At 45.4% G+C, this 13880-nt stretch overlaps 1 protein-coding gene and 1 pseudogene across 1 annotated transcript in view; both read left to right on the forward strand.

Annotated features, from left to right (window-relative positions):
• Positions 1-12240, forward strand: part of CHAT (choline O-acetyltransferase) — a 52457-nt gene extending 40217 nt beyond the window's left edge. The window contains 4 exon segments of the mRNA XM_032312200.1: positions 880-1021; positions 1149-1211; positions 7313-7450; positions 9208-12240. Of these exon segments, the coding sequence (XP_032168091.1) occupies positions 880-1021; positions 1149-1211; positions 7313-7450; positions 9208-9477 (613 nt within the window). The 3' untranslated portion in view covers positions 9478-12240.
• A 913-nt stretch (positions 12241-13153) lies between these two features.
• Positions 13154-13489, forward strand: LOC116573695 (annotated as a pseudogene).
• The last annotated feature ends 391 nt before the right edge of the window (positions 13490-13880 follow it).

Raw genomic sequence — 13880 nt, forward strand, 5'->3', positions numbered from 1 at the left:
GCCAGGGAAATGAGCTCACTGTCAGAGTCCTTCCTACCTGGGGTAATGAGACAAAAGTGTCAAGAAAGTTTATTCACCTTCTCACCAAGTTACAACGCCAAGCCCTGTGCTGAATCAGACTTGGCCTTCCTCTTAGTAGAGCTCCCTCAGCACAGGAGATACACGCTCTGACAAAGCCAGCATGCAGGCCCATGACTTGTGTCCCCTTATCAAGGCCCCTCTGTGATTCTGTGTCTTCCTCCTCCCCACCTCCTCCAACACCAAAGACTTTGCTGACAGGTGAGAAAGACATGTGCCAGCCAGATGTGCAAGCCTCGGAGTGCTCACTTGGTTCGTGTGCCTAATGAAAGGACTTTGCCTGGCTGGGGCCGGGAGAGGCACAGCCATGGCGCCCTTGGGTCTGTTGGAAACTCAGCTGCCCCTGGACAGGCAGGCCTGGGCCGCAGCCTCCTTCCTGCCTCAATCCATAGGTCATACTTGAATTGTTCTAAATAAAACAGGATTCCCTCAAGGATATGAATGATTAATCACATAGTTATTCCATTCTGTGCTATTAATCAAACACTCATCAGGTCTCGAAGAAAATTCTAGGTTTCCCACCAGATGGAGGTTTTTTGAAAAGTTACCTGTCACTTCTCTATTTTATATCCACACAGTGTCACTGGTGGTTGAAGGCGTACACAGCTCTTCCTATTAGCGACTCCCCGACACTCATCTTTGGGAAATCTCCCCGAGAATTCTATTAACATTAAAATGAAATACTGTGCTCAGTAGAGTCAGGGCTGTAAACATAAAGCCTGCAGATGCTATTTTTCTTCCAGCGTTTATGGTTTCCTGAGACGGCGACAGCATTTGCCATTCATTTTCCATCTTCTGCAGGCTCCACAGGAAACTCGTGGCCACCTACGAGAGCGCGTCCATTCGCCGGTTCCAGGAGGGCCGTGTGGACAACATTCGCTCAGCCACTCCGGAGGCGCTGAGTTTTGTGAAGGCCATCACTGACCACAAGGCTGCCGTGCCAGTAAGTCCTGCTCCGCCTGAGGAGTCCCCCGGGAGCCTCCTGTTGGCCAGGTCTCGGGGACAGCCAGCTCCTTTCACTTGCTGGTCCCTGAGTAGCCCTTCAAACCCCATCTCTGGTCTGTTGACAGGATTCAGAGAAGCTGCTGCTTCTGAAGGATGCCATCCGAGCCCAGACCGAGTACACAGTCATGGTGAGTGACACGGTGGCTCTTCTTGGGGGATCTCATGACCGTGGGCCCAAAAGCTGGTCCTGCAGGCACCGGGCCACGGCACAGGACCTGTGTGAGAGCCGAGCCACCAGCCACCCAGTGGCTTGGCTGATGCCATGCCTCTCAGCCTTTTTCTTATTTTTAGTACCTGGGTAACACAGCACTCATTTTCACTTGGATTTTACAAGAATACCATGAATGATCTCTGAAAGAACAATAATGGTAATAATAGCACCAAATGCGTATAGTACTTTACAGTTTATACAACAAGAAAAGTCAAATGTGAGAGATGGCGGCCAAGCCTGGCACACTGTGGTGGCTTGGGCACCTTGTATGACTGCTGGTGGGATAGTACTTATTCCCACCTAGAGCTGGTTTTGCTTTCTTATTTTCTATTTATATCGCCTATGGGTAAAACTTTTTTGCTGAAAATTAATAATGAAATCAAAATTTTATTTATTTTTACTTTTTTTTTTAAGAGAGACAGCAGGGGAGGAGGGACAGAGGGAGAGGGAGAGGGAGGGAGAGAATCTTAAGCAGGGTCCATGTTCAGCGTGGAACCTGGCATAAGGCTCCATCTCATGACTCTGAGATCATGACCAAAGCTGAAATCTAGAGTAAGATGCTTAACCCACTTGGCCACCCAGATACCCCAAGTCAAAAAAAAATTTTTTTTTTGTTAAGATTTTATTTATTTATATAAGAGAGAGAGAGGAATGAGAGAGAGAGAACACGAGAGGGGAGAGGTCAGAGGGAGAAGCAGACTCCTCACTGAGCAGGGAGCCTGACGTGGGACTCGATCCTGGGACTCCAGGATCATGACCTGAGCTGAGAGCAGTTGTTTAACCGACTGAGCCACCCAGGCGCCCCTAAATCAAAATTCTAAAGGAAATGTTCTCCTAGTTTAAGGAAGTCGTTTATTTTCTAGCATGGCAGAGCCATCATTTGCATATAAATAACAGAATAAGCTACTACTTGGACGGGTGATCAATATATCAGTTGAAATTTATTCTGATACAGTCTTTGAAGGAGCATAGATCCTGTGAAAAGGGCTTGACCAAATTTCACTCTATATACTTGAAATCAAGTACAATGCTCATCTGGGTTTTAGAATGAGCCAATGTAGACTTCTTTCCACTCAGTTACCAGGTCCTAAATTCATCTGAAGAGTTAAATGTTCATTCTGTTTGGGGAAAATCCAGCTCACATTCATGTATTCAGTGGGTATTTTTGGTCTTCTTGCTTAATGCTAGACAAGGTGCTGGGTGGGAGGAAATAAAAGGTGAAGTCCACAACCCCTGTCCTTAGTGAGTTTACTGAGTAGCTGAGAGGAAAATCCCTTAAATGATAAATCTCATCTCATGTGAAAATAGTCCTCAGGAAGTAGGAGAGAGCATGGAGGGGCAAGCTAGTTCCTCATCTTGGGAAAGCCAGGAAGACTTCCCAGAAGAAGTGGTGCTTGATATGAGACTTGAAGGATGAAGAGATGCTTGTCAGGTGGACATAGAAGAGGAAAATGGTCCCAGAAGGGAAAAGTATGTGCAAAGGTAAAGAATTTTGAGAGAATAAGACACATTGGAGGAAAGGCAAATAGTTCAGTGTATGTTTGCGAAGGACAGAGGCACAGGAGAGCTTATGAGGTGGGATTTTTCAGTCACAAAGTTTATTCCAGTGGCCAGGTAGAAGGAGGACTGGTTGGAGCATGGGCGGTCTGCCAACATTCAGTGACACTAATTAGGAACCTATATAATATTTAGGTAGAGCTGAATTAAGGACTGACATAGGGCATGGGCAGCGGATTGAAGAGGTAGACACAAACTTCTGTTTAGCCATGGTGGACACAAGGGTTTACTGTTACTCCCTCTGAAATCCTCAGAAATATCAGCAAAGGCAGTTTTTTTCTTTTTTAAGCCATGAGTACACTAGGCAAAGAGAGTGGGAAAAAAAGGAACAGCAAAGTTTTCACGTTGGAAAATAGAACAGATGGCCAGTGACTTAGCAAACCAGGGTAAGCTAAAACCCAGGCAAACAGTAAGGGAGACCCAGGAACCCAATGAATTGTAATCGCAAAATGGCTCAGGCATTGGAGGCACCCACCAGAAGTACAGGTGTGTGTAGGGCTGAAAAGAAGAGGGTTGGCTGATTATCTCTATAAGAAAGAATCAGACCCTCAGTTCCTTTCCACCATCCCATGCAGTTAGGTGACTACCCTTTCTCAATGGTAAGCTAGAAGCTTTGCCTCTGGAGAAGCTGAAGACAAAAGACTCTAGATCTGGGGACATCAGGTAGAGCTCAGGGAGGGTTAATCAGATTAAACATGGCGATTAATCAAAGTCTACCTACTCAGCTCCAGGTTCATTGGGAAGTACTTTTATTACAAAGTCTCTCCAAGCATGAGATTCTAGAATTTCTCTGTGGTGAAACTGACCAGGCCAAGAGAAGAAACTCACAGACACTGACTGCTGGGGTGCCCAGAGAAAGAGCCCAGCCAGCTCACCTCCCAGTGAAGGCTACCAGAGGGCAAGCACAGGCTTACCCTTGTATCTTCTTATCATTCTTTCAGTGCTTTATTCTGATATATAAGTAAGTAGCCATTAATCATCAGACGTTGAGGAAAGCCACTAACATAAGACACAAAAGCCAGTAGAAATGTTTTTGTGTAATTTTTAAATTTTTGGTTAATTTTTAAAAATAAGTTAAGAGAAACTTCAAAGAAATGAAAACAATGCAGAAGCAGGAGAACATGTTTTAAAACTGTAATTGAGGTCCTCTGAAAGATAATGAATTTATTGCATCCATTAATAAGAACACAAAACTGAAAAAAAATCTTCTGGGGGCAATAAAAATAATTCTGGGGGAAATATGGTAGAAAAAATGCAATGGAAGGATTAGGAGATAAAGCTGAAATAATCTTCCCCAAATATCAACAAAACAAGAAATGAGATATGGGACAGAAAAAAGGCTCATTATGTGAGAAACAATATCCCAAGTAATACATATCCAGAAAGAGAAAATGGGGGTAAAGGGGAACAACAACAAAATAATTCAGGAAAACTTCTCAGAATTGAAGGACGTGAACTTCCATATTGGGAAAGCCCACCATGTATTTGCATGAGAGTTGAAAAGATTCATACCAAGGAAATTTCACGACACAAAGATCAAAGAGAAGATCGTAAAATCTCAGTGGGAGAGAGGGGAAAAAAATACGAAATTATTTTTAATGTATATTTCATACCCAGCTAAACTATGATCAACTTTGTAGACAAAAGAAAGACATTTTCAGACAGATAAGTTCTCAAAAGCTTTACTTTTTAAGCTTTCTTTCTTGTCAAACTACTGGAGGATTTAGACTACTAAAGTAAGAGATAAAACATAAAAGCCATCATAGGCTCCAAAAATCAGAAGATTCAGCACAAGAAAGTGAGAAAGACGGTGACAGTAAAAGGAGGTCCCAAGTCGACAGCTGTTTAGCAGACACAAAAACAATCAGCCCATAGAGAAGCCAGAAGAGGGGGCGCCTGGGTGGTTCAGTCAGTTAAGCATCTGCCTTTGGCTCAGGTCATGACCCCAGGGTTCTGGGATCAAGTCCCACCTTGGGCTCCCTTGCCAATCACTCCCCCAGCTTGTGCTCTCGCTCACTCGCTCTCTCTGTCAAATAAATAAATAAAATCATTTTTAAAAAATAGAGAAGCAAGAAGTGAGAGATGGAATGAAATTGATAAATTATCTGATTTAGTTGACTGTACTAAGAAAAGTTTTACACTTCTGGCTGAGAGTTTAGGAATCAATTAGTTATGGATCTCTAGAAAGCTAAGCAAATGGGGAAAATCGTAATTCAATCATTAAAAATTGTCCATTCCAAGGAAAACAAAAGATGAATAAGAAAGTAAATCTGATCATAATACAGCCTGAGACTCAGATGGGAATACTTGTATAATTTAAATCATGTCAGCACTGACTCCTGATCAGACAGTGAGGAGTTAAAAGTAGCTCTATTGAGAGCATGGGAGAATGGAAGACTGTCTGGGGAGCAGGAGTATGAAAGAGCCAAAGGTTCGTCTTCTATCGCACGAAGACATAAAGCTGAAAAAGGTAGTGAATGCATTATAAAACTGTTATTTAGAACTAAGACAATTAAATAGCCAAATTGGTTGCCTCTGTAGAGTGGGAATCAGACCTGGCAAAGAGACAGACGCCTTCAGCTTCTCCGGAGTTTTAAGCTATATAAATATATAGCTTTGGTAATAATTTATGGAAGATTTAGAAAAATATCCTCTAAAGCATGGCTCTAGGGTTCAGCTCTGTTAACTATTTTATGTTGTTGGGAACAGCTAAATAAAACAGAGGGGGTTGGGAAGGGGAGAACTATGAAAATCTGTTGTGGTGAATCTGGAGCCTGGCTGGCTGTGTGGTACTGGGTCAGGGTCAGGGGGAAGAAGCAAGGAGAGCTACAGTTCTGTGGCAGCTGTATTGGGCCACGGTAGCGAGAAAGGACATCCCAGTGAAGGAGTCGTCGTGGTCCAGACCCTCCCACACAAACTCTCACAGCACCTTAGGCTCTCCCTTCACAGCATGCACATCCCCAGTGCCCAGCAGCCTTGGGCACATAGTGGGAGCTCAAGTAAGTTTCCCCGAATGGATGAAAGATTGAACGATGAATCGTGTTACTCATGATGACTCGTGGCCTTAATCCAAACTCTCCGTTCAGTCAGCCTTGGTTGCTGCGGTGAGCTGGAGGGGGTGAGGACCGGAGGCTGGCTGCCGCACAGAGCAGCGGCTTCCACAGGTCTACACGAGTCTGCGATTTGACAGAGGAACCAGTAGCACACTCACTGCATAGACGGGCTCAGAGTCCTTCCCCTCTGTCCTAGCGGGGCACGTCCAAAGTGAGCTGTGGTTATATAACATCTTTCCAGCCTATAATTAGGTGCATCTGAAGAGACTGGAGCCTCTGACTCATCTTTATTCATTCATTCTTCACTGAAAAAGAACAGCTGTCAAATCCCAAAATGTGCCTTGTAAACTTGAACGAAGTTCATTTTGATGGACGTTTCCTCCTATCTGGGGCTTTAACAGCTAAGCAGCCGTCTTACCTAAGTGTGAACCTCCCAAGATTTACACTTAGCCCAATGTGAACGCACTACTACAGGCCAGAGACGGCCCCCAAGTCTCCACCACTCCTAAAATTAACCCCAAATGAACATGTAATCCAAGTAAAACCAGTGTGCGTCCTACATATGCAGCCTCAAGTGGGGAGGAGATGAAATGGGTATGCAGACCCCACCGCCCCACTTCCAGCCAGACCACCTCCAAGCTCTGCCTACATAGACATCCTAGAGTCCCCACTGCTCTGATCTTAACCTTTGATAAGAGTTCAAGTATCTTGTAATAAAAAGGAAAAAAAAATCTTTCTTCATTCAACAAGATTTCCCCTTGTAAACATCAGCTGAGCCTCTAAGATGTCTAGTTCCTATCTCAGAATGATTTCTTAGGCTATAAATCCAGTTTATTTGAACCGATCCTGAACCCATGAAATAGCAACCAAGATTTAAGAACAGGCCTTAATGTCCTCTATCCCTCATTCCTTGGACTCTGGCTGGGGGATAAAGTGTTTGTTGCAGTGAGTGTCTGCCCAGTGATAGCCTGGGGCACCACTCTCCATGCCCCAACAGGACCCAGCACCCATCCCTGCCCCCCAGTCTCCTCCCCTACTCAAGAAAGTACTAGAGATGCCCAGCCCACCCCTTCCAATTAGAGGGGTCATATGCAGTGTGTCGGCAATGACCATGCTGGGGTTGAGAAGCAGGGGATACTCAGACTCACAGACCTTTAATTCAGGCATGCTCACATTAGAACCCAGCCTGCTCCAGACTCGCCCAGTGCATGTAGGAATGATCTGAGGAACACCAGCTGAGCAGTAGAGTGGTCAGCCCTGGGCGGCCACCCACACACGTTGTCCACAGCAAGCACCAGGTCAGCATAAGCCAGGACTCTTGCAATGGCCATCGGCATTGTGGACTAGAGAAGGGGGAGGGTTTGGGAGCCCCTGTCTCATTTCCTGTTCTTTGCCCCCAACTACCCAGGCCATAACAGGGATGGCCATCGACAACCACTTGCTGGCGCTGCGGGAGCTAGCTCGGGACACGTGCAAGGAGCTGCCCGAGATGTTCACAGATGAAACATACCTGACCAGCAACCGGTTCGTCCTCTCAACCAGCCAGGTACGGTGTGGCTGTCACCCAAGAGGCCACTTAGTGTAACCAGTGAGCTTTCTAAAAGGCCAGTTAGCATAAACCAGTGACTCCAGCCCACTAGCTAGAGTCAGACAAGTCCCAGAGGAGCTTCTCACAGGCTGCATGCCCTTTGGCAAAGTGACCTAAATGCTCAGAGTACTGGTTTCCCCACTAAGTGGTTGTAATCATGGATGTGACCCTAGCAGAGGTGTCCTGAATGGGAACTGGTACTCTAGCCCTGAGCTTACCAGCATTTAATCTGTTACCTGTGGGGTGGTGTTCCAACGTGACGGCCACAGGCTCTGAAGCCCAACAGGTCTAGAGCTAAGTCCCGGTTCAGCTAGAAGCAACAGTTTGGGTAGAAAGCCTAGCCCAGTGGCTGGCGTGGAACAGGCACTCCAAACAGGTCACAGTCATTATGGTAAAGTGCTATGAGACCAACTGCAGACGATCAGTGGCCAGCCCAGCATCTCCCAAGCCTGTTCTGTTGGAGGACCACTGTGACAAAGACAGAATACAGTCTACTGGAGAAGGACAGCAGTTTAGGAAAGAAAAGGACCCCCAAACGTCAGTTGACTAAGACTCCGCTTCATCTGCTAAAGGCTGGACATGGGCAATGAGAGGGGCTGATCAAGTTGTGTTTGAGGATAAAAGCCCACTCAGTAATTTGATTCTGTCATGACAGCGGTGAGCTCGCAGACGCGAATCAGCGAGGGCAGGCCACAACAACATAAATTCTTCAGGAAACTATCCATGGGCCAAAAAGTGCTTTGGAATGGTTTTACGACCTTCAGCTGTTGCACGGCAAATTTATCTGACAATGAGGTGACTCTATTAGCAAGACTAATGGTTTGTTCTGCCCCATTAAAACGGCCGGTGTCACTTCTGAAGGCCTGACTACACAGCGCCTAAAACCTTGGGTTTAAAAACAATCCCAAGCCTGCAACTCCCCGAGAATGTGTTCTAGTTTTCCCCCTATGACCAGCTAAGACAATGAATTTGGGGGCGGGGGCGGGGGTGGCTTGGTGTTTTTTCTTTCTCCCAACTGACAATGAACATGTATGGCGGGAATGCCTTCGGAGACACATTTTCCTGATTTGTGATCCTAATTACAAAACCTCAGCGCTCTGAATTCAAAATGTGTTAGGTGCCTAACTAAAACGCCAGTCGATGGCAGTCTCTGAAATGCCCAGTGCTGGGTAATTGCGCATGGCGGGGGGCTATGGGGAGAAAAGCAGACCAGCCAGGCAATACTGACAATAATTAAGGATGTGGGGAAAATCGACAGAGAAGACAGGCCAGATTTCCTTCCGTTCATAAATTACTCCCTCTGGGAAGCCATCTAACTATGGGGTGCCACCAGGGTGCCATTGAGGAAATTACCCTGATTGCCTCGGTGCCTCATACAGCCCCCAAGGTGAAGGGGAGACTCAGCCTGAGACCCAGCACAGGTCACTCTGGGAGATTTCGACTTCATAAGTTGAGCAGATTTCCCACCAGGGAGTGGCTTATGGACCCTCTTCTTTCCATATCGTGTAGTTAGATGGGTTTGTTTTTATGACTCTGGCTGTAGCCATCCATGCTGAAGCTATTGGATCATTTGGTTAATTCAGTCAAACACCGAGGTGGAAAATGGAGAAGTAAATATCCCGTCGAGGCCTCAGGGTTGCTGAAACACCTTGTATTCTAGCAAGGTCACAGGTTACTTTTAAGACCAGTGGCTTCTGACCTGTCCTCTCCTCCAGGTGCCCACAACCATGGAGATGTTTTGCTGCTATGGTCCCGTGGTGCCGGACGGCTACGGGGCCTGCTACAACCCCCAGCCAGAGAATATCCTTTTCTGCATCTCCAGCTTTCACGGCTGCAAGGAAACCTCTTCTACCAAGTTTGCGAAAGCAGTGGAAGAAAGCCTCCTTGAAATGAGGGACCTGTGTAGTCCGCCACAGTCTACAGGGGGCAAGCCACTGGCGCCACAAGAAAAAGCAACAAGGCCCATTCAGGGGCACCAACCTTGACTCCTGCTTCTAGGTTTCAGCTCCCCAAACCCAGCATTCTGCTGCCGCTAGACCCTGCCAAACCCCAGCTCCCAACCCTCTCCCCCTAGCTTTCGGTAGCTCCCCTGTCCTCAGGGCCCAACAGAGACCACACAGAGGCATCACGCAAAGCAAGAGTATGAAGAGGAAAGTGTCCCTCCTTAGGCATGGGGATTGTCCTTATTTGCCAAACTGCCCTCTGGCCTGTGTACTGGGAAGTAAGTCCGGCCTGGCTCTGAGGTGGCCTTGGTGAGGTGTGCAAGTCTACACCACCTTCCCTCCATGGCCACAGAAGCTTAATGGTGGTGTTTACTTCTCCAGCGGGACCTAATGTGTCCAGGGGAGGTTTTGCCCAACAAGAGAATGTATCACTCTATTACATGCAGCATATCTACAAGTGTCATGAAGAAGGAGGCTAACTTCAGGTCAATACCTCTTTTCTTCTGGGAGGAGTAGGGGACATTGTTTTCAGATTCGAAGCAGTGTGACCATGACCTCCTCCAGGGTGGCTTGCACTGAGCCATACAGGGCTGCAAACACCCCATCCCTACACACACACACACACACACACACACACACACACATCCAGTTAATTTAAAATACAGTGACCCAGGCCCCAAAATACATTTCTCCTTTCATCTCCTGGGGGCAGCCTTCCGTTGAGTTTGGGAAAATCTGAGAAGGGAAAAAGAATCATCCACCATTGCACTGACCTTATGCTGCTCGGCCCCCGGGGCATCAGCGACAGTCCAGGAGGAGGAAACAACCCAGTGCCCCCCATGCAGCAGGGCAGGGTTGGTGGGAGGACCAGTCCATTTCCCCAAGAATCCTGTCTCTTGTATTTTTTTTCTGGTGGCTTCCCCACTGCCCTTTCTATAAGGAACCATACCCATTATAGGTGATCTGCCTTCTAGAGGAGAAGTGAGAGGGTTGCTTTGGGGATTTTTCTGTCATTGTTATTTGTTTTCTTTTATTCATTCTTAAGAGAGGTTTTTAAGAAAACCACTGTGACATTAATTTCAGAAAATGATCTCAGTGACCCAAGCAGGTAGAGGATGTTATCTAGGGCTTGTAATGAAACCCCATGTGGAGGAGCACAGAGCAGGGCTTTGCCTAGGCTGGCGGGGGGTTGGGGGGAGCAAGTTTGAGCAGACAGCTGGTGGGGACCAGGGCCAGGAGGAGGGAAGGGCTATGTCCAGAGTCAGCCCTGATGGAGGGACAGACCGTGCACAGAGCCAAAGTTAAGTTTGTCCTGAGAGGCTGTGATCATCAAGGAGATAGGAGAGGCACTTCCCACTGGGGAATATTTTTATGGTAAATCTAAAAAGGCAAGGGAGTGGGAAAGCAAGCAGAAAATCAAAACTGCAGATAAATGAGGCAGTCTCTGTTCAGAGGAGGAACAGAGCTCAGTGCTAGAGAGATCTGCAGTGCAACCCTGAAGGGAAGTCCTGGCAAAGCCCCCTCACTACACTCCCATTGTGCTCTGGGCTGGGGACCCTGTGCAGGTCCCTCTTGCCCACTAGGCAAGTTTCTGCACTTGGACCTCTATGGATGGCAGGGCTGAGATGGGTTCCACTGGCATTATGACCTTTGCTCAGCTCTCTGAAAACACAAACAGGACCAAGCAGTAAATGCTTTGAGCCCTGGTTTTAGACGGAGGATTTCTGTTGGATGATCTGCGATATGCTGCACAGCCCTTCATAGTCATCAATCTGTAGGTCCATATGCTTCCACAGACATCCACCTTCCTGCTACCCTAGGAAAGTTGCAGCTCAAGTGTCCTGGGAATATCTGGGGAAATGCTGTCTCCCTGCTATAATTTGACCCAAAGCCACTTGTCTGTTCTCACCAAATGACCACAGTACAGATCTGAGTTCTCTGCTGGTTTCCTTCCATGGATTTCAGGGCAGGCAGAGAGCACTGATTTGGGGATCAGGCAACCCCACTGACCTTAACCAAGAGACTTAAATGCCCAGAGACTCAATTCTTTCTATCATCAGATGGGGACAAGAATGTCCCGACCTTGTAAGGCTGTGAGGACTGTAGAGCACGTGTGTAAAGGGTTTTGCAAAAGCAGGTGGACACTGGTGTCCTCTGTCATGACGATGTTACCCCAGTAGGCAATGTTCAGATGAATTTGCTTCAAACTTTTCACACTGATTTTAAAGAGCCAAACTCACATCTATCATTCTCTGCACAAAAGGAAAGGAAACTGACTCTGCACATTCAGGTATCAACCATGCACTGTGAGGGCTTCAGGAAGTGGGGGATTGTGGACATTTGGCAGGAGGGAACACCTCCTCTTTCTGAGGAAGAATCTGGAAGCTGGTCTTCCCCCTCCAAGAACAAGTGGAGGCACTGAGACTTTATGCAAAGGCAATGCTGAGCCATGGCCATGGGCATTTCTGGGGGATCCTGGTAATGGAGACTGTTCCAAGTGTCCCCAAAGAGATAGAAAATGAAACATGGAGACAGTCACTGTGGGGGAGTCATGCATAATAAACATGCTTCTGGCCACCTTACGATACCACTAAGTTGCCAAGATACATAAAGTTGACATTTGAGTTCTATTTTTATAAAATTGTTCTAGATTTATGGCAATATATATGTGTGTATTATAGCCTTTCGATTTTAAGTTATAGTTTTGTGCTTTGAAGAAATATGTATGACTAAAGAACTGTATATTGAAAGCACTATATTCAAAATATTTAAAGACCATAAGTCCATATTCAATAAAAAGTAATACCAAGAAAGACGGTGTTAGCCATTGTTTCTAAACAGAAATGGTATTCAAATTTTGTTATAAGTTCTGTGAACTGGGTCAACGATCTGTTTGGCTTTGTCTGAGGTCAGCAGCAGTGGTGGACATCTGAAAGATACAGGGTTCAGGAGAGAAAGAGAGGCAGGAACTTAGTCTCTCCTAGTGTGTGGCATGGGGAAAGGGTGAAGGGCAGAGGCGCTTCAGGGGGTTTTTGTGATCATGTTGGCAGAAATCTAGGTGTAGAGATGGGTGTCTGCACATAAGCCTGCACCAACATGCATAGACAGAATGGAGTGGAGGGAAAAGCACCAGGCTCAGAGATGGGATGACTGGATGATAAATCTGTTCTATCTCCAACTCTGGGGATTGATATGTTTAACATTAGAAAGGAATAAAAATACAGGGAAGGTACATGTAGTTCAGGAAGAAGAGATTAGAGAGAATGAGGGAAAGCACTATTCGAAGAGGAAATCATTAGGAATATTCCAGAATCAAAGAAATATTTTATTCTAAAATTCTTGGGTCAAAGAAGAAATAATAATGGAAATTTAGAAATACTTTGATCAGAATGATAATAAAGATACCTTATATCAAAACCTCTGGGATACAGCAAAACTGATGCCTTGAGGAGAATTTTAACCTTAAAATACATCAGAAAAGAAGCAAGACTGAAAATCGATGAGCTAAGTGTAACTTACAAAGTAAGAAAAGGAGTCAGGCCCTAAACTTAAGGAAAGTAGAAGGAACAGTAAAGTCAAAAAGTAACAAAGGGAGGACAACTATCAGTGAAGGAGAAAACAAAGTTAAAGAGAAGTTAAACAAAAGAAAATTGGGTTCTTTGACCATGCATTCAATGGAGGGTGGGGAGCCAAGCCACAGTCAGAGCCATGTGTGGTACACATTGGCCTGACCATTGCCTCTGCAGGATTTGCAGACCATTATGGCTGGCAAGCCATGAAACATACGAAGCCTCAAGTAAAACAAGTTTTTCAAAATCTACTAAAATCTGCCTCCAGTGGTGGCATTATAGAGATGTGTTTGAACCCAAAATGATAAAACAAGAAGCAACATAATATGAGGTGTAGATGCAAACCTACAGCCAATAAAGGAAAAATAGGAGATATTCACCAATGAACTCTGCTTTTAAATCACCCAGACAAGGGAAGATCTCCTTATAGAGCAGCCCAAATCCATGAAGCTAAAGATTTACAAGAAGGTCAAGCTAAAAAATGAAGAAAGTGTGTCATGAATTTTAAGTTCTTGTTAGTTTAGGTGTATGAGTACGAGCTTTTAATGATAAAATGCCTCAAAGCTAGAAATTTAGAAATGATTTAGCGCAGGCTTTCAAGCAAAGCCTTGGTATAAGCTTCTTCTTTAAATATGAGTATTTTAAATCAGCTTATAGACTAGTTGGAGTTTTAACACTCAGAAATTATGAGTAAATACATATGGTTTGAATAGAAATAGTGTTCATTATTCATTTAGCAAATAATTTGTTACCTATGTCAAGGCAAAATGAATGCAACAATCATTGGCTTTCAAGGAGCCCCTAATCTAATGGATATTGATAAACTCATAATTAAAATACAATGTGATAAATATCTTTTTAAAGTTGGTTCTTTAA

This window comes from Mustela erminea, chromosome 14 (genome assembly GCF_009829155.1).
Source record: "Mustela erminea isolate mMusErm1 chromosome 14, mMusErm1.Pri, whole genome shotgun sequence".
In the NCBI taxonomy this organism is placed as follows: Eukaryota; Metazoa; Chordata; class Mammalia; order Carnivora; family Mustelidae; genus Mustela; species Mustela erminea.